This window comes from Hydractinia symbiolongicarpus, chromosome 8 (assembly GCF_029227915.1).
Source record: "Hydractinia symbiolongicarpus strain clone_291-10 chromosome 8, HSymV2.1, whole genome shotgun sequence".
In the NCBI taxonomy this organism is placed as follows: Eukaryota; Metazoa; Cnidaria; class Hydrozoa; order Anthoathecata; family Hydractiniidae; genus Hydractinia; species Hydractinia symbiolongicarpus.
In genome coordinates, this window is record NC_079882.1 from 28886273 (window position 1) to 28908702 (window position 22430).

A 22430-nucleotide genomic window follows, 5' to 3' on the forward strand; every position below is an offset into this window, starting at 1 on the left:
TATCTTTCTGTGACATATTTGATGAATTTTAATGTCGCCAGGATTGTATACTGTGGACTGCGAACACAGATCTAAATGCTAGAGATCATAGTAAGGCGATGATTGCGGGTGCAGATGCTTATGCCCCTACACCGAAAAAAGTACTCACACATTCAGCTCTACAACATAACAACACTTTACGGACGATCTCTTGCAACTTTATGCTTATCCACATCTTATCCCTTGTTGACCTCATTTCGCTGCAGTACACCTTTATAATATCAGCATTTCCTTGTTTTTATTCCGGTGGAGCGGATGGAAGTTTTGGATAGATCTCTTAGACTCCCATTTTTGCTTGCCTGGAAAAAAGCGATGGATGGACCTATAGATATGCAGAATTTTGATGATGGTATGCTGAAGATGATAATTTTTATGACACAGTCGACCAGGAAGAGGAGACAGATAATGATGAAAGTCTGTCACAACTGACCAGAGTGGTGGGAACTAAGATGAATGATGTTTATTAAAATATTGACAATGAGTTTGCGTATTTATCAGTTTCCATTGTTAAATGTTATGATATTTTTAATATAGAAGGAAAAATCAGATGGTAGTAATAACAACAAGGCAAAAGGAGGAAGAGATAGTAGACAAGATACCAGATGCTGTTGAGATATAAGAGTTGGAGGTGAAGGTGATAAGTTGGTGAGTTTTTCGGGCATGTTGAGATTTTGTAAAATATTAATGTAGACGCTTTAGTTTATGATGTATTTGAGGGATATAGTGGTTCATTGCGGGATATTAGGGGTGAGTTTAAGGTTGCTACAACGAAATATGTTATGGCTAAGAATCATTTGGATCTGGAGTATGTGCATGACGAAGAAATTTTGATTTTAGTAGGTAAGTTGTCCAGTGGGTTTGCAAAGATTAAGTAGTCGTTAAGCAGTTGATAATATCTGATGTTGCATTAAGGGAAAGAGTAAAGACGTTGCTTAGGGAGCAGGGGATTACCATTGTCTCTATACTGGAATGACAATTAGTACTTATGTGTTGGCTGTGGAGAGTGATAGTAGAGGTGGTGGTGATAATGCTGGCCGTAAGCCCAAAGGTGGGGCAGGTGAATGGGCTAAGAAACAATTGTGAGCTTTGTCAAGGTTACTGGGTAAACTAAGGGAGAAGGCAACGGATGCGCTTCCTGGTCTTATTGGGTCTGTTCTAGCATGGCTGTTTAATGCTGCTAACGGGACTATGAAGTTCGTTCCTTGTATATCTCAAGAAGAAAGGAGTATTTATAACTACAAAACGGGTGTGAGTTATTCGATTGTGACAGGAAGAGAGTATAGAATTGGTGTTGGGTTCCTATTTATTGTGCTTCTACGTGTTTAGGAGTTTCAGCCGAATATTTAGAGAAAGGTACTTGGATGTTGAAATCTCTTTATAGGTTGTCCGAAGGATGTTACACAATCTTCAGGTGAAGTTACCTGGTGAAGTGGTTTTTCTCAAAATTATAATGTTTGGTCGGTTGGGGGTTATAAAAGTGTTTTTGATGAATATGGTACTGATAGGGACGTGAAATATGACCCTGAGAGGTCGTTTATGTGTTGGGATAAGAACGGTCAAAGTAATTTGTTAGAGAATTATAAGTATTTCGGGTGGAAAAATCATAAAAGTAGAGGATGTCGAGGAATGATTTACCGTTGATCTCTGGAAGTGTGAGAGAATATTGTCATTGGTTAATCGTTAGTCAGGTTGATGCGAAGAGGAGTATTTATCACCCGGATGACAGGAGGAGATATCTTCAAAAAGTTGAGGTTATGATTGTTGTTGACGGTTATATTAGGAGATGTAAAAGTTTGTTAAAATATGTCAGGAGTAAAGTTGATTTATCTGTAGCTTATTTTAAGGTCGAATACGTTGTTAGGGTTTGGTATTTTTGAAGGTTACAACTATATTACTAAGCTAGCGGGAAATAGTAGGAGGATTGAGGAGCCTAATATTGAGGTTAATATTAATCATGTGTCTAATAATCACGTTTCGAAGATGAGTCATGTTGTTGTTGTTTTCCGTCATAATATTCATGTTGTTGGTAGTAATTACGTTACCACAGTAAGCAGTTTTTCGAATATTGGTAGATTGCATGAAGAGGAAAAGACGGCGTTGGTTTAGTTGGTCGGTGGAGGAATTGGATTTATTTTGTTTTTAAGGAAGAATAGCGATGATGGTTGATTTTGTTGTGGTTAATGCTGTTGCTTTTCTTGGTGGTGTTGTGATTGCGAGAATTCTTAGTGGTATTGACGAGGAAAGTTGTGGTTAAGATTGAGTCAGATGAACTTGTGTCTATTGACGATTTTGATAAGTTGAGGAGGTAGGAGCGAATTTTGACTGGAGTGGGGAGAGGGAGAGTAGGGTTCGTCAGGTCATTCGTAGTGAGAATTTAAGGAACTTGCAAAAAATATAACGCAGCAATGACGAGGTTGTTAAACAGTGCAGTATTTGCAAATTTATAGCTGCGATTTCATGTGCCAGGCACGCCTCCTGATAAGGCAACCCCTTAGTATGCTCAAACCACCTAAAGTGTCAACCAAAAGTCTTTCAAGCATTGGTTAAAGAAAAAGTATGTTTTCTTAATGAAGTCAGAGTTGAATACAAGGGTGTTTGTTAAGAATACCAGTTGCGAATAAATACGATCATGATGCTATACTTTAAGTGTAAAAAGACACCATCCTCACCAGGTGTCCAGGAATCGAGGTTGAAGATTACAATAAAAATATACTGAATATTATATATAGCACTGTATTTCCTTAAAAAAAGCACCGACTCATGCATATTCCATTCCTTTACTAGTCAAAAGTCCGATTTCTTGTAGAAACACTAAAAGTTGTTGAGCTAAAATCACTTTAACATTTTGCCATTCTAATTTTCTACCACCCAATGAAAATTAATATAACCTAGAAGAATTTATTACGGCGCTTGAAAATTTTACAACCCTGATATAAAAGTTGTTGTTGACAAGTTGGCGATTATTTATTACTAGAAAACTATTATTAAAAACCGTGGTGATAAGTTATTTAAAAATTAATCGGGTTAATCTTCTTCGGCATTAGTTCTTCCAGCTCCTCCACATCTATCAGGTGCATATTTAGGGAATGATGACGTACACGCATGAACTTCTCTTTCTGTTGCATACTTGTGATGTTTGATAACAATTTCTACAACGTCACAAAATTCTTATCACATATTGATGGAGGTAGTTTACAGTACAACTGGACAAATAGATTTCCTCAGATTAATGTGTATTTTTTGCCCTGAACGCCGACTACTTAAATGTCACAATTTTTTGCGAATCGATCGAGTTCAGATATTTCGCGGGAATAAATTTTTGTCAATATGACTTTTCATGAAATGTTAAATTTTTTAAGTCAAAACAAATTAGAAGAGTTTACATGGGCTTTGGAACAAAATATGCAGCTTTTTAAATATGATGATGTATAAATAAGAATTACTAAATACTTGATATTTAACTTCAGCTATATGTACATTTTTGTCACAATGTTTTCAAATAGATTGCTATAAATGCTTGCATATGCCAGGCACGCCCTCTTATAGGGCAGCTTGTTAGCATGCTCCAACCACCTGTGTGTGTGTGCATAACTGGTGCACATGAAAGCACAATAGCAAAAATTTTAAATGGTTATTAAATCAAAAGTTATATCTTCAAATAGATTGCTATAAGTATGCTTGCATATGCCAGGTATGCATTAATTTCGCGAATCAGTCAATGAAAATTTTCTCCGCCAAATTTAATTTTTTTTGTTATCTGCCAAATTTTCTTCCCGCCAAAATTTTTGGATTGCAAATATGTGTAATGTACTGTAAAATAATAAAAAAAGCTGGAAATACAAAATAACCTGGCTGAACATTAAAAAATAAGACCACCTCAGCTTGGGGATTATATCCATTAAATATTTTTTGAGAAATCTAGCTAGCATTGTTTTTTCAGAGATAAGTCTCTGGAACTTCATTCTGAAAAATCCCCATCTTTCTTGTACTGAAATGCCGATGTGTTGACATGCAGACAAATAACATCATTTCGGCAATTTTTTGCTGACATGGAAAAAATTGATTTAAAAGAGTAGGGTCAAACGATTTATTTCTAGAATTTGTCAAATATCTTTAGATTTTGCTACGAATGCGACCGAAGCAAAGTTTACGAATTAGCATGTAATGTACAGAAATGTTCTGTACATGTTGTACAGAAATACTTTACTCACGTCTGTGGTTCTTCGCCCTTTTCGCCTTGTGAGTTGATACGAAATTCACAAATCTTGTAAAGGGGCTTAGGCGCGAATTTCCTCATCAAAAGTTTCCCGTCAATGACTAGAAAGGATATTACATGCGACAAAGTAAAGGTTTAAATATGCGAAAGCGAAGTAAATAAACAGTTATTATGGAATTATAAATTATAATTTGACAAAATGGATTGTATTTTAAATGTCTTACATCCATAATATAAGTTGAAATATTTGTTTCTCTCGAAATACGAAGACAAAAGACCCCCTGATAAATATTACAAAAAATAAATCGAACGTTTGTTACGCTCTGTTGAAAAAAAATCCATTGAATGTTTTGTGTACGTTTCATGTTTGTGTTCATTCATTCTCTGATGTTAAATCACAAACGTTTTAACATAGCATAAGAGAATGATGCACATTCGGCTCTTATGTAAAAAAGTACATAGATGCGGCTGTAGTAAAACTGCGGTAAAATTAGCGATACATATGAAAAACAACATAACGTTGGCATTCATATATCCAAAACAAAAAAATAAGTAAAACGTGCGTTGTTTATTCCTAGTTTGTGACAATCTTTAACAAACACCGAGTACGCTTCGTTATTTTGTTGGACAGTTTTGAACACTTCTATGAACGTCTTTTTGAGATATAACTTTGCAGGCCAGTGTGTGACGAACTAAAACAAATGAGATTTGAACGAAACAAGGTCTCGGTAAAAATTTAATTTGATGCAACGTTGAATAAACGTCGATAAGACGTCGGTTGAATCAACGTTGCGGGTGGGACGTTGAATTGACGTCGGTTCAATCAACGTTGCTGGTGTGACGTTAAATAAACGTTGATAAGACGTCGGTTGAATCAACGTTGCAGTGCGACGTTGAATAAACGTATGGTTACGGTCGTTGAAACAACGTCTTTTTTTCGACGTTGTATCAACGTTGATATCACGTCGGTTGAAACAACGTTGTGGAAACGACGTTGAAAAGACGTCAATGATGCGACGTTGTATTCATATCGGAATTTACGTCGGTTGCATTGACGTTGCAGACCCAACGTTGATTAGACGTTGAATTTTTGGTTGCGACGTCGCGACAGAATATAACGTCTAATCAACGTTGAAAAGACGTCGTGTGCCCACTGGGTCATGATTTTCATAACTTAATCGCATCCGAATACGTTTACTTTGGTTGCTTTAATTCTTAGCAAACATGTTAGTCAATTTTTAAATAGGTGTCTTTTTAAAGTTTTTCTAGAATAAGCTTGGGTGTTATACAGTTACGTCTTAAAACTGTGAAGAACCGCAACTCAGCTCTCCTAACTGTTGAAAAGTGCCACTTAGCTCTTCTAACTGTTGGGATTAGACAGTTAACTTTTACAATTATGAGTGTACCTAAAAATGTAATATACATGCCACCGTAAGTTTATTGTGCTTTTTATCACTTACAAAATAACTTTTTGTCAATTTCATTTAAAAGAATAATTGAACAATCAATTAAAACATTTAGTTTGAACGAAATAGACTACAATAATAACAACTTTAATTGATGGTGAATTTATCCGGAAAATAATTTATAATAAAGCATTACTATTAGTATTATTATTTAACCTTTTACCAGCGAAGGGGGTCCTAGTGGACTTAAAACTCCCATTTGAGCTATGGAAGGCGTGCCTTTACAACAATCAATCAATAGACAACCGCCTAATATATAAATTATATTTCCATGCTAAGCATTAAGCAGAAAGGATCTATACACGCTTTCACAATCTCTGGCATGACTGCACCGGACGCAAACGCTCTACCGCAAGGCCACCATTCGAAAAATTTAGGCTGGAAGTCAGCGACTAAAACTTTGGCATAGAAATTTTATAATGCTTTTTGAACGAAAACAAAACGACAATGTAAAGAAAAAAATGTGTACTTATGGTTATAAAATATATTTAGGAGTCTTTTTAAAAGAAAAAAAGATCGACTAATTCACTAAATGGCAAACAGTCATGAAAAACAACAATAAAACGGTTTAAAAACATAAACATAGGGTTGCTTTTACAAATGAAATAGCTATTTAGGCGGAACAACTTTGGTAGAAGTTGTTGTTGTTCAGTCATATATATTGAATAATATAGATATTATGATGTCGTGAGTAAGCGAGTTTATTCTCGGCTACGGCTTTACGGAACGGTCGAAACGTAGCCTACATAAATGATACAGAGTTTTCATTTTAGCATATAGCATTTCCTCCTACTAACTTAAATTATATTTCAGAAAAAAAAAAGCTTTCCTCATAAAAAATAAAAAATGCTATTTTTTAAAAAAAAATTAAAGCTCATCGCTACGAAATCGCCATTTTGATTTTTAATTCCCGCAAGGACTTTCCGAAAGCAGAGTACAAGATTGTTGTTTTTAGCAATCCTTACACACTTTTTCTATGACGTCGTCGGAAGCTTGGAATGTGTAAAGTTAGTTCTAAAACAAATTTTTACATTTTTAACATTTTTAAAATTTATTGAATAAAATTTTCTGCTTTTCACGTAATTCGCATAGAAAAATCCGTTTTGTTTTTTAATAACACGTTTAAATGGTGTTGCTAACCCTCTTTGTGTTATATTGACATGGGTAAGATGTTGGAATCGAAGAAAACTTGAATTACTGACTTTTATAAAGAGGCAAGAGAGGATATATTGTTGATGTTGGTTTTAGCGGTTGGCTTCCTGTTGCAAGCTACATATACCATACATTTTGTGTTGTGAGGAATAAAGTAATGGTTAAAAAGGAACACTATTCTATCATTATCAGTGCACTTTGGCAAGAAGAAATAAAAATTACAGCTAGCTATAGACAGACTTAAAGGAAGTTTTTTTACAGTAAGCTATAGCTTAGCTAGCTATATATGGATCTGCAAGTTTGACATGGATTAACGTGGAAGAGCATTTAATAAAGTATAGCTAACTAGTTATATAAAAAAAAGCACAGATGAAATCGATTGAAAATAAAATACACACTTCAATGATATAATGACTGGCTTTGACTTTTTGTTAAAAATATTGTATATAAATATTACATAACTAGCTAGGAAGGGATATATATAATAACATGTTACACTGTATTACTGTGTTTTTAATTTTGGTAAAATGCAGGAATAAATTTAGGCAAAGTTCACTTTTACAATTTTGTGATAGCGTACTAATTTTGGTACATTGACATAAGAAAAAATTGGCAACCGAAAATATTTGACGAAAACATTTAAAGTCACTAAATTTGTTTAAAAAGTTATTTTCTATTAAATTTGTTTATTTTAACCGCAGTATATTATTTTACACAGCGGTCGAAACTTTGTACTTTACAGATTAAAATTATTCCAATGCAAAATTGAGACGTAGCAATTTTTAAGGCTAAGTTGTTGATCAAACTGCACTGTTTGATGTTTTTTGAAGGTGAGTGATCTTAGAAATGAGTTTTTATGATCCTATTTTTAGCATCTTGGCACTTGCCCACCTATATATCTGATTACTCTATAAATAAGGCTGCGATATATATGAGTGACCCAGTGTGACCCCTAGCTAACAAAAATTACGAAACAGATACAGCCAGCTTTTTGACAATTTTAAATTTGGTTTATAAAAAATGTAGGTAGCTTCGCCCTGGTTAGTTAAATAAAGTTTCCTAGCAAACACAAAATAGAAACACAAAATAAGAAATTTTGGAATTGTTTTTAAATATTATAGCTAGCTAGGTATCTTTTTAATGGGCATGAAACTATTAGTTTAGAAAAAAAACTCATTGTTTTCTTTACTTGTGTTTAATGAGCTACATTATTTTGGCTGTACTAGTAGTTATATAAATCTTGAATGACATACTAGCAATTCCTCTTTGATCAGCACTGTGACATTTTTAAAACAATATTAAAACTTGTGATGTAACTAACTACCAAAATATGGTTTCTTTCTCTTTTGGCTGCCAACTTTTTATGATGAGTGTACCCCACAACTTAAAGCAATTAAATTAATATCCATGTTTAGATCTTGAACTTTCATAATATGCAATCTGATGTCAATACTGAGTATCATTCCTTTAAATAAATGTAGAATCAATATATTGCACCAGTTTAAAATGTGAAAGTACAAAGAAAAAAGTGAATAATTCTCTGCGTACTGCATGTTTTTCTTAGCAAATGCCTTACGCTCTGCGGGGGATATAAAAGTTTGTCCCTACAAGCGCTTCGCTAGTGCCCAGACCTGGGCGGTAGGAAACTCCGTAGAGCAAAAAATTTAAACAAAAAAGATTTAGGACAGAATAGTTTTTAGAGACGAGAATATAATCAACTCTTACAGATAAATAAACATGATATCCATAATCTTTTTTAGACATACCAAGCTACAGTGATTATCATCACAAGAGATTAGGTTACGATATTTACAGTAAGTAATATCATTGGTGCTAGAAATAACTTTGCTTAACATTACCTTTGTTTAGAATCTATTCTAATAATGCGCAGACTGTGTTCGTCTGTCACAGACAAAGTGGATGTGTTCATTTTATTTTGATGTAGCCATTAACGTCATCTTTAATTTGGTTTAGGCCATCAAAAAAAACTTTTATCTCCCCCTGTAACCATAAAGCGTCATTATTCCAGCCTCGAACCCAGGGCCTGTAGCGTTTTTTAAAAAACTTATGTAAAGGAATTGAACTTTTTTTTTCAAAATATTTTAAAAAAATTTCACTTTTCTTCATGGTCTTTTTAATTTATAACGGTTTACTTCCTTTTTTTATTTCTCAATAACTGAGAGTTGTAACAACAGAGAGATTTATTTAAACAATAGTTAACTGAAACTGTGTAGTCGTGTATTAAATATTTTTCATCTTTTTTTCAATTTGATGACATCTGGTAGCTAGCTAACAGTTGAAAAATTAAAGATTTTCCATATTCTTTCGATAACACTACAATGACTTGTCCTCGTACTATTGACTCTAAGCATTTGACGTGTTAAGGTTAGGAAAACTTGGATTCTCCAAAAGATCTCTGAATTTTCTCCCAACATTGCTAAGTGGTTCATTCTTTTATCTCTTATTTTTGCAGCTGGTGTAAATTATTCTTTAATATTCATAAGTACTGTAGTTTTTACTATATGTATCATACACCACAGGATGACTAGAAAGCCACCAAGGTTTATTTATTCTGTAATTTTACGGTGTGGTGGCTATAAGTAGCTCACTAGCTATAAAAAATCCAGTAAAAGACTTTTATAAACTACTGCCACTAAAACTCCATCTTTGATCGAAAACGTCACGCATGCATTACTTTTCTCTCATTGCTAAATTTTGGGCAAATTTCAATCTGTTGTGCCAAGGCCTTGTACGCGTTTCATCTTCATATCAAAAAAGGCTACAGGCCCTGGGTTCGAGGTTGGCATTGTTCTATACATATTCTTTTATCAGAATTTTTAGCTCCAAACATAACAGCAAGGCTAAACAGACTTCTTGTGTGTACATCAGAGGAACTGCTGAAAAAACCTATATTTTTTCCATTTGTCTTCAATGGGTTTATGGACTAGTCCATTATATTAATACGTGTTTATGTTTGTAAGGGAGTGTGGTGACATTTACTTTTTTTCCTTAAGAATAAGTAATTTACTATATCTCAGTTGCTAACTAACACAATGTCTTTTATGGGCCTTTTATTTGGAAAAGACGCTATAGAAAAATAAAAAATGTCTGACAGAAAAAGAGAGGTTAGGTATATAATAAAGCAGATATTGCAGAATCATTTGTTGAATATCAAGATTTATGCCATCGAGGTGAGAAATATTTCACAAGGGGCAGCAGAGTGGAATATTGCTCACCAAGAGTGAGTTATTAAGTTATTATAGAATTATTAAGTTAGTGAAGCCATTGCATTTCACTTGTAAGTTTGAGCAAAAAAACGTGGAAACCGGTAGTAATAAATGACGTCTTCTCCTGCGTGGGTTATTATAAACCACTTGGGATTAAAGTTGCACCAATGGCCTACACCTGCGTTAACTCATATTATTTTTGTTCTTTATATTTTCTCTTTGATTTGAATCATTTCTAATGACTAGATATAGAGCGCCAATACTGCCTCATACTACTTCCTTATTATGCGAGTTTTTAACAATATGATGCTTTGCCGTTAACACTTTAACATTATATTATGACTAGTCGATAAGGCCCGTGGAAAAATTCACTGCGGCGGGATAAAAATGAAAAAGAATCGTCATTTGAATTTTATGACTAGCAACCCATCCACAAAAAAAATTGGAACCTTGTTTTCACGTTGCCTCTATTGTGTAGAGCTTAAAACGCTGATCAAGAAAATGTATATGATCATGTGATGAGGGGTTTTATGAGATATAAGGGTTTAAAAATTTTGCTAACGTCAGCAATGGCTCGTCAAAACCTGAAATGCTTTTTTTTCACCACCTCGTTTCCAAGTTATTTAGTTTCAAAGTTTTAGGTGCATTGTAATGGCTTCATTAATTTAATATAAGATATATAAGATCGTGAAGTAGTAGAATTGACGTCTCGCCGTAACGTCAGAAAATTAAACATATTAGACATGCACTTTTCGGAAGAATCAAAGAAAAATGAAGACATCCACTTTGCCTGTTACAGTCACACAGACACACTCTCCGTATTATTATAAGAGAAACTGTGGCAAGGTATTGCGATAGCTTGACATTATGATACTTGGCATTATATTATGATAGTTTAGCATTGTATTATGATACTTTGGCATTATGATACTTTTGTAATATGATACTTTAATATTACAATAGTTGAAAATTATGATAGTTTGACATTATGATACTTGGACGTTATTATATAGATGATATAAAAAAGTTAAAAAAGGCTGACAAAACATGTGTAGAGTGCTACAAAAACTGAATCTAGAGAAAGAGTTGTTTCTAGAGTTTCTACAAGAAAAGATAACTGTCGTCATTTGTAAGCTAACTTATGCGCAGCTTGGAGTTGTGGATATAACTTTATTTATGAAACTAAGGGTTGAGCGCTTGAAATATGGCAGCGAATCTTTAATGACAGTATCAGAAACTAAGAAGTATTATAGTTCAAAGAACGTTCTAGAGAATCTCATTAAAAAGGGTTTTACTCTTTGTAAAATAGCTGCTATCCTGTGTGTTTTAAAGAGAACCATATCGTCATATGGCAGGGTTTCATCTCTTAAGAAGAAGTCTTTCAGAGATAACTGATAAAGAAATTGATTGTGTTATCTCAAACTTGGTTTAGAAATTCCATGTCATGGAGAATAAATGCTTAATCAGCTATTGAAAGCAAGAGGTTTACATGTACCAAGATTTCGGCTTAGATGAGATTGGTGTGCAACCTAGGAAGAAAGGTCGACTTAAAAACAATAAGACTGCCGAAAACCACCTTTGGCATGTAGATACCAATCATAAATTAGTGAAATGGTATTTCGTCGTCTTTGGGGCTATCGATGGCTTTAGCAGACTTCTTGTATCTTTGAATGTATTATCAATAACAAAGCGGAGTTGTTCTTTTCATCTTTTTTGTCTTTGATGAAGTGTGATCACTTCACTATGAAATGTTTTACTTCATGGAAGTAAATGATATTTTGGATCCCCTGATCCAATTTATATTTCAGCTCTCCACTACGTTTAAAATTACACACATGAAGGACGCTTTGCTAAAACATTGAATACGCAGTATCAAAACTTGACCAATACAGTTATGGGTACCAGGACAATTGAATTGTCCCGTAGATGTTGACATTGGAAGGGCTATTATTTTATTTACAAAGCACCTATTGACGAAGGCGTGTCAGATTCATTGAAAATCATTCTGATGGAAACTTTTCCGTTTGAAACTAACCCTATCAATCATGATATTGACAAATTCATTCCTGTTTAATCCTATTATACCTGAGCTTTTTTGGCCATTGTTACCCTATGGGGATGACAAAGTGCCCACGGGCCATAAATCCTGAACCACTTGTGCTTAAGTGATGAAACTTGGCTCAGTCGGAGAATTTCTTAATACAAACTCAATCCAGGTAATAAAATAATTTGATGATGTCATAGGGATCGGAAATGAAGTCACACATGTGAAAAAACACATTTCATTTTCCCAATTTTTCAGTACGTTTTAATTTCTCACGTGTTACTAATGATTCTTGCTGGATTTGTGGATTGAATACCAAAATATGTGTTTCACATGAAAAAAATAATTTTAATGACGTCATTGGGATAATAAAAAATGACGTCATTTCGGCAAGAAAATTTCTTATTTGAACGATAAAGATAAAAAAGACCCGTCCTAGCAAAAATATTGATGCTCATGTCATTAAACTTGGCATATGTGTAGAACAGGGCATTTAAAGACAATAAAGGGAAGGAAAGCAATATAATGACGTCATTGGTATCCGAAATGACGTCGATTTGCTGGATCAATATTTCTTTCAAATCTAGTCGGTTTTTTCTCCTTAGTAACCATGTATCACCTTAGCAACACCTTGGTTACCACTTAGTAACCAACATACATGTAATAAATATTTATATGCCCAATACAACATCTTATGACATTCTTACTTGAATGTCAACGGTTTTCCAAATTCCAAAAAATTTACCCCTGTCCAAAAAATGCAACACCCCCCGCAAAGCACAAAATTTTTTCAATATTTTTTTTTCATCAGAACCCCTAATAAAAGTTAGAAATAGTCCTAAAATTTTAGTATCCAAAGTTATGCCCAGTCAAAGAGTCCGCGGGTACTTTGTGCCAACACCCCCCAGGTATAATAGGGTTAACGAACCATTGATGAACATCAAAGATTTATAACTTGATAAATCACTTTTACAATGAAATAAAAGCCGTGAAAATTAGTTTTAAAAAAGATATTACACTCTTTTTATATAAACAAGTATATGTAAGTATATAAAAAATATGTATGAAAATATATAATATATATAAAATATAACCAAAACAAAACGATGAAATAAAAATATTATAACTAGGTCATAGTATTCATTTTGAAAAGCGTAATCGTAAAAGGTAAAAATAAATGTTTTTAGCAACGGCTTCATTGGTACCGCAAGGAAGTTTTAACTGGCTTATACATGTGTAACCTATTGGATCTGTGGAAGAAAATTTAATTGACGAGTAAATGGTGAAACCAAGGATAGGCTCATTATCGGCTCCTGTCGCAAAACGTAGTACTTTTTCCAGTCTCATCGACCCACGCCTTCCACCTTGAGAGAAAAAAAAGTGGATGCAGATAAAAGTAATCTTAATCCATAAAACAATAAGTGGCTTTTTTGTCCTTTTGACAATAGTACATATTTGAAGACCAAAAAATATGAAAAAACAATAATAAAAATAAAGGATTTTGATTGAACTCTCCACAAATGCAAAATGAATTGTAACTTAATATTGCAACTAATAACCTTGAGCAATAGTGATATGTGAAAACAGCATAACCCTCTTTTTCCATATTAAGATTTAAGGCCTGCATTCTATAGAACCAATTTTTGTGTCAGCGTTGGCACTTCTGTGCTTTGAGGGTCTGATAGGTACACAAATTGAGCATTCCATATTTAATTTTTTTAACTGCATTTTCCCGTTACTTGCAGATTTACTTTTTCTGTGAGTTCCAAGATCTAGCTAGAAAGATCTTCATTACTTGAATAAATGATGACATCTACATCACTTTTCTCTGCATTCAAAGTGTCAATGAAGTGATTTCCTCTACCGCTGTAGCTGTCATCCTGGAGATGTGTACAAGTGTTCCCGCGTTCAGACCAAAATGCATTACGATTACTTAAAGAACAAGCCAAAGGGGCAAAAGGGACAGCAGTTCCGCACACTACGTGCCGAATGAACTATCATGATACCAAACTATCATAATGTCAAATTATCATAATACAAAAGTATCATAATGTCAAATTATTATAATATATTTTCAGACTAATATAACTTAATGCCAAAGTATCATTTTGGTAAAAACTCGCATAATAAGAAAGTAGCATAAGGCAGTATTGGCGTTCCATAACTGAATACAAGGAAACATATAATTCAACTGTGCATAATTATAATGGAATGACCGAGAAAACATTAGTTTTACTTACTAAATTATTACCCAAACAGGAAAAAATATAAGTTTTTCGCACGCTTTCTTAGCCAAACAAAAAAAATACAAGCTTTTTGCACTAAAGCGAAGCAAAGAAAGAATATTGGCTAGCAGAACTGAGAAAAGGAAAAAGTGGTTTCTTAAAAAAAAAAAATAGCATACATTTGTGCAGATTAGGCAATCAAAATTTTTTAACATCAGTGCCTCCAACACATTTTGCAACATTAGGCGTCAGATGTGCTAAAGTTTCCTTCTATCTTTTAGCAGGTGAAGCCTTTTTATTCGTTGAAAAAGCGTAAATCATACCTCAGTTTATTACTGAACAAAAAAAAGTTCTGCAAATATCTGTAAATTAAGTTTAGAGGAACTATGTTGATTTAAGATAGTCCCTCTGTGATCAAATAACAAGCAAGTGAAAAAAGAAACTATTAATAATCTCCATACAAACATCTCTGTTTATAGATCATATCATGTTTGGTTGCTGGCACACACGGGGCCATAATGACTATTACTTCGGTTTTGGGTTGAATAGGAGCCCTTACGTAGGTTTCCTCGAAGAATCACCTGATACAAATGTGCCATACTATGGCTATATACTAGGTAAGTTCTCTTTTCCTCGTGTGAAGATATTGAGTTGATTTGCGCGTGTACAAAATACACATCACAGTGTTAAGCAATTTTTCAAAGAATATAAATTTGTTTGTTTTTCAGATTTTCTTTAAAAAATAATATGCCGATTGCACAATCTCTCATAGTGTTTTTTTAAGAAAAAAAGTTTTATTCGCAATCAAACGCATTAGGGATTAGGGATTTTGTTTTATCACCAGAAAAATAAAAATTTTATATTAAAGTAAAAAATACCTTTCTTGAATTTTTCGCTCAAAAAAACTCACAGTAACTTACGTTATTTTAATAATAAAAAAAATGATTGACAGTCATATTTTAAACAGCGCCTTTTTTAGATTGCAAATTAATGCATAATTACCCTTTTTAAAAGGGCAGTTTATTAATTTTTCATTAATTAAAGGAATTCCGAGGTACTTTTTAACGTTGGACTGGACTTGAAAACTTTAAGGAGGAATTCCCAATGACGTATCCACTTTTTGTCAAAAATTCATGTAACCCCAGATATTGCTCCTCGACCACCACTTTGAACTTCTTCTTCGTTACAAAATGCAAACCAGTTCCACTCTTTTTGTGTGGAACGTGACCCTAAGATTTACTTAAGATGTCATTCTGACACTAGAATTGACGGCTTTCATAGCCAAAAACACTTAATATCCCTTCACAACGACATTAACATCGTTATCTGCACGAATGATTTTTGTTTAAAAAATACAGTTAACATTTTATCTTCTTATGTGACCAATAAAAATATTTTTTATATATTAGCAACAGGTGTGTACATGATTTCTTGCTTTGAATTTAAGCTTGGTTTTCATTGCGCGCTAACGCAACGATAATCTTGGTGGGCATATTTGTGTTAACGCTGAAAAAAAATCAAAAATTTTTATTTTGATTTTCCCGTTATCGCGATTCTTAGCAGGTGTCCAATGGGTGCCGACAAAAAATGTTCTGAAAATAAGCAGTTTGTTTTGAACATGAAAGTTTATGTATGTTTCTGTTAAAAATGGCGGACGGACAGATCAGAAATGCGTCCCCCCTTTGGCTGTCAGAAGAGGAACTTTTAGCAGAAGAAGTGAAGTGTTTTTATTGTCCAAAACCGCTTCTTCCTTTTCTGAATTTTTCCCATCTTTTCTTCTCTTTTTCTTCGCCTTCTTCGCCTTCTTTGGAATAATAAAAGCAGCAGTAATTTTTTCTTAAGTACAAGTTTGTCCGCCATTATGTTTTGTGAAAGTGTTAAGATAGAAATAAGTTTAGAGGTTGTTATGTAAAGGGGTGGATCGGACATAGCTATGGCGTACTGGCATAAATATTTTGCACTCGAAGTCGGACAACATGCGCATGCCCTCGGCGTATAAAACTGGTTTTCGGAGTCCCCGTTCCTCGCGTCCGGGTTTGATGCTCTTGTTTTTGTGAGAAAATACAAATGTGGCATTTCATCCTGCAAAATATTTGATTTTTCGTGTCGGTGCTACACCAGTTCTGCTGGAGAACATTAGTTACAAGAGTCCATTGGTAGGTTCAAAATTTCGCAAAAAAAAAATAATCCAAGTTCAACCTGTAGTAAAGCAATAACTCTTATCCAAATCAGCCAAAAATACCCAAAAATACGTTCACACTTCATTTCCAGGCTTTCCTTTCTTTGTTCGATCTCTTCATTTAGCACATTCTCCTTGCAGTTGCTCATGTCCGCCATTTGGGATACTACAAAGGCATAAAATGTACTCGAATTTAGACTAATTTAGAGATACACACGCTGTTTGTTTCACGAGGGTATTTCACATTAGCTATGCATATCCAGTGCAGGGATCCTGTGTGCCAATCTCGTTCCCAGAGCTTTTTTTCACTTTATGTATGTTTTGATTTTTTCAAAACCGTTAGCCAGCGCAAGCGTTGTATCAGGGTGTCTATCAAATATTGGGAACTGTTTACGCAGTAGATTTTGTGCCATGTTGATGGATTCATCGGTGAGCATTTTGTTTTCCAATATGACGTCTTTCTCCTCAGGTAAAAAACAAAGTTTCCTCTGGGTTCTTTTCGGTCCTTCCATGGACCTTTTTTGCTTATGATTCGTACTTCGTCATTTTCCTAACAGTCCACCTGTACATCACAATCTTTTGGCAATGATTGCCTCTACCCCTACAGCGTTTGTGTTTTCATCGTCTTCAAGATTCTCATTTTTAATCTCATTTCATCATGTTCCGTTTCATTAATTCATTCATTCGCGATAGCTTTTTAAAATTCTTCATCACTCGATGAATCTAAAAAAAGATGTTTTATAGGACCATTTTTTTCTAATGTAACATAAGAACAAGCATTTTTTTTTACAGTTCTAAACTTACCTAACGATATTGGATTAAATTTAACCTCCGCCATCTGGTAAAGAAAAACATTTAGTTGGTAAAAAAACATTCAATCAGTGAAAATGGAAACCAGAACAAGTACTAACAATAACAGATAATAACAAAAACTGTACTTTCATTAAGTTTTATTAATCAGCCATATATCTTCTTCTTGTCCTTTCCCCAATCTGTTTACCTCCAACGCCAAAATGAAGGCGAATCGATCGCGAAATGTTTTTAAATGAAATGAAATAAAATTAAAAAAAAAGCACGAGTTATCAATTTTATATAAATTGCAAATCTCACATTTTTTTACTAAATAGAAAAACCACGTGCGCAAAATTTTATGTTACTGTGTTGCTTTGTTCGGTATTTTCTCAGTTTGCTCTATGTTCGGCAATTCTCCAGTGCAAGTACGACATGATAAAAAAACCAGAAATTAAAAAAAAGGTTGCGAAGCATTTCGTAAATTGCAAGCAAAATTAAACTAAAAAATACTTTGTCCCTAGCGCTTCTTGTTTCTTTGGCGCTAACATCTTCCGAAATACATCAAAATTGAATATCATAGCGTAGAAGAGCCCTGGGGACGAGGTAGGAAAATGAACGCTCTGCAGAACAATTAGAATCAATGGTGTCTTTATTTCACTAAATAATTTTTTTTACAATACAACACTAAAGGACGTAGACGTTATACGTGGATAGATAACAAAAAACATTGATAGTTAACATTACTGAACGACACAACATAAACTAAAATATCGATTTAACAGTTCAACTTTCTCGGATTATTGCTAACTCATTTGTAATCCGCACGTCGTCGTCGCACATGCTACGGACGGAATAGTTTCTGGAACCACGCAGACATAGAATTGCCGAACGCACCAAACTAAACGAAATTTTGCGTCTCAGCCACGCTACCACTTCTCCCTTTGTTTCATCTTTTTTTTCCGCGATCATGTCGGCTAGTCTGGATACGAAAACACTTGTTTCTCGACTCATACCCTCATTGATGCTAAATATCAGAGGTGTAAACGTCCCATGTTCGACGTCTATGATGCGTCTGTTATAAGATTTTTTTTTCTCTTTTTCTTGAGAAGTAAATAATGAGAATAAACGTTGTCCTCTCTGCCAAAAACTTCTTACACTTATGTCAGCTCTTGCTTCTGCGTCTGTAACTGCAGAACGGGGAAAATCAGTTGCTTCAGTGGTCAGGGGAATCAGGGGAGGTTCACAGCGTATGTCCCTGCATACCTCCTGCAATAAGGTAACCATCAGATCGCGCAGTTCGTTGTGGCGAATATTCACGAAACCATCAACATGACATGACAATGCATGCTCAATAGAATTTTGTTTGCCACAAGCACAAACTAGTGGCAATCCTTTAATGCTCCATCCGTAACGTAAAGAAATACTGTCAAGAAATTCACGCTTATTCAGGCAAAATCCATGGTCTTTTAATGGTAGAGTTGTTAACCAACTAGAAGCACCATTCGACCTTGCAATTTCGTTAATTTTGCTTCATCTTGGGATAATCGTGTCGTCACATCTTTTAGCTTGTTTAAATAGAATACATTTCTTTCCCTGGAAACCTTTGACTTAATTTGTTTGCTCGTCAAAGCACTTGTTGTCACCATCAAGTTTTGATGCTTTATCTCTTTCGTGAGTTCGTTGGTGACAAGTTTTGAAAATTCATATTCCATTTTCGAGATCTCAACAACATTTATCAAACCAAGGCCTCCCATTTTCACCGGAAGAGACAACAATACTCTCTCGTCATCGCTACATGCCCTTCCATCACATAAGGATGGGATCCATTTTGTGCGAATTACATTTTCTACTGGTTGCAACAACTCCGAAATACCAGGTATTGTACGAATATAATAGTTAAATTTATGCCTGTATCCAGATATAAAGGCAGAATAAGCAGCTTGAGGTTGAACCTCTGCAATTGCTGATAAACTCAGCAGTTCGTTCACCCATGTATTGACCAAGTCTTCTACGTAACGCTTCTTGTATTTAAGGGAACCAATTGAGGCGCCTAGATGTTTTCTTCCTTCCGATGTTATGTTGATGTTAAAGCTTTTGAATACCTCACTAGCCAGCTCCTCCTTGTCAGCTTTATCTATCAGCCATGATTTGGACGCTTCTGGATAGTAGCCAATTAACGGGCCCTTTTCGATAAGCATTTGCCACCAATTTTTTAAGCGGGCTAGCTCGCCCCCAGCACTGATATCATCAGCATAAGCTACATGTTTTACCTCGTGTATCATCAAAAGTTCTAGCAGTGGGCGAATACCAAGTGCATATATTGCCATCGCTGTAGGATCTTCCTGAGTGGTTCCCTCACAAGACGATATCTCCAGTCCACCAGTAACAAATAATCTCGCTTGAGTCTGATAGCAGTTGGTAACATAAATAGCTAGTTTCGGATAAATAACTTTCAGATTGTGCAATAAAACTCTTCTGTTCAAACTATTAAAAGCATTTGATGCGTCTACTAAAAGTACACCATCAGTTTCTTCATCTTCGAATATATCCTTCATTGCATGAACCGCTGCTTCGCACTCGGAGTCTTGTCCAGCACATAGTTGGAGATTTCCAGCTGCATCGATAACGTCGCTTTTAACAAGACACATTATGGATTTGCCAATGATTCGTCTTAGTACCTCCCCAATACCAATGGGGCGCACACCAGGTGATTTGTCCAAGGGTATGAGGCGACAAGCGGTATAGCATTCTAGAGAATTGTCTCTCTCACTAATTTCTTCCATACACAAGGTTCTAGTCATTTTAGCGATAGCATTGCATAAATCTGTAGAGTATGAACCAAATGATTTCGACGCCAATATTCTTCTCCACCCATCAGCGTCCAGATTTGATGGTCCAGCAGCACCTTTCGTTCTCAAGGCAGCCTTTCGTATCGCATCACCGGTTAATTCATTAAATGCAGCACTATCAATCAATTCAACAGGTCCTTGAAGAAGAAATTCATCAAAACGTTCTTTCGCCGCAGGGTGTTTCATTTTCAAAATTCTTTCAGTATCATCATTAATTTGCAATATGCCCTGTTTTCCTTCACATGATAGTAGCTTCAATGCCGCGTTCACTTTTCCTGAAAACATCAAATCTCTAAAAGACTTTGCTAGAGATTCTGTCGATCTTTGATTTCTGCCAGCTATTAGATTTTTTTTAATCGCTCTGGACTCTCTCACAAGTGCATCAAAATCGCCATCTATCCATGATTGCAAACGAATATTCAAGCAATTAGAGTGTTCTTTTGATATTGATGACCTGCTTGGTTTCTGTAAAAGAAGGGAAGGCATGACCATCAGCGCTTTAATAGCCACATTCCGTAATGCGCTGTTGTTGTTCCATGAGTCGATAAGTCTCGTGCATTCAGCAATGAATTTCTTTCTTTTCTTTCTTTTCAATTTATTTAAAGTCGATTATTCACATATTTACAATAGTTTCCAAAAAAAAGTAATTAAGAAAACTAATCTAAATCGATTAAATTTTTTTTTTGTTTACAATTAAATAAAATCATTTTTTTTATATATATAAACAATAATAACAACAAAGTTCTATAAAGGGACCTTACATTCATCACAGTTACATTTAGATCCGTCCCACATTTTATTCATGCTTTTAAAAACTTTGAGGTTGTCACATCGTTTCAAATGTGATGGTAGGTTATCCCAAATCTTTGGTCCCAGGGCTGATAAGCTATTAGTTCCAAAAGTCGCGGTCCTTTTCCTTGAGACTACCAAATTATTTGTATTTTGTTCTCTGACTATCCTACCGTTATCATTTAAACAAAATATATCTTTCATAAAAAGAGGGCTGCTGTTATTTATAGTTTTAGAGATTTCTATACACAATGACCGTAAGCAATTTACATTCATGTGACTCTTGCTGGAATTTTTAAGTAAATTTTCGTATGTACTTACCGTATCATTATACAGAAATCTTAATGCTCGTTTTTGTATCATTTCGACTTTAGATAAAGATTTAGAAGAAGAAAAATGCCATATAAGGGAACAATAATTGAAATTTGCGTTGAACTAAAATATATTTTGCTTGAAAGGATAAGAAACTTCTAAATCGAAATAAGGCATTTAGTTGGGCTGATGCTTTGCGACACAAATCACTAACGTGTCTGTCAAAATTTAATTTATTGTCTATAGTCACACCTAGTAATTTCACGTTATTTTCACTTTCAATAGTTTTATTTCCTATATTAAATTTTAGACCTAAATTATCTGCCTTATTCTTTGTCAGAATTATCGAGTGAAACTTTTCAGGGTTTGCAATCATTTTATTCTCTTTTAACCAGGAGAGGGCAGTTTTAGCTTCGTTTTCTAAAGTATTTATCAAATTAGGAATAGAATTTGAGAAGTTGGATATTGTGTTATCATCAGCGTAATTATGTAGCTTATATTTTTCTATAAAAAGAAACAAATTATTTATAAATATATTGAATATGATAGGTCCCAAAATAGAACCTTGTGATACACCAGATAAGATAATTTGAAATAGACTATAGATCCCATTTATTCGAGTGGCTTGCTATCAGTAAGATAAGATAGAATGAATTGAAGAGACTTATTGTCAAATCCATAAGCAGCTAATTTCGCAATTAGTAAGTCATGTGGTACACAGTCAAAAGCTTTTGAAAGATCCATCAAGATCGCACCCACCACATAATTCTTATCAAGTTTACTCTTCCATTCCTCTATTAAGCGAATTAGTACTTGTTGGGTACTATAGCATTTCCTATAGGCGGAGAGAAAGGTCGACAATTTTGATTCCATATAAGCGGTTATTTGTTCTTTCATAACCCTTTCGTAAAATTTAGAAAAAACATTTAAAACACTGACAGGCCTGTAGTTTGATATTTTAGTTTTATCTTTTCCTCCCTTATCCAATGGCGTTACAGCAGCTCGCTTAGCTTTGCTTGGAAATTTGTTTGAAACTATGCTACTATTTATAGCATCTGTTAGTGGCGTTACTAGGTGCCTTTTTGCTAATTTTGTCAGCTTTGATGGTATTGTATCTTCACCTGTTGATACTTTGGTGTT

At 34.4% G+C, this 22430-nt stretch overlaps 1 protein-coding gene across 2 annotated transcripts in view; it reads left to right on the top strand.

Moving 5' to 3' along the window:
• The window catches only part of LOC130654181 (protein sidekick-2-like), a 56857-nt gene that overhangs the window by 12138 nt on the left and 22289 nt on the right, over positions 1-22430 (top strand). Inside the window, exons 6-7 of one of the 2 annotated variants that reach the window (XM_057456722.1) lie at positions 8634-8687; positions 14849-14986. In XM_057456722.1, the coding sequence (XP_057312705.1) occupies positions 8634-8687; positions 14849-14986 (192 nt within the window). The remainder of the gene's footprint in view (positions 1-8633; positions 8688-14848; positions 14987-22430) is intronic. The other variant, XM_057456723.1, reaches the window with a different exon arrangement.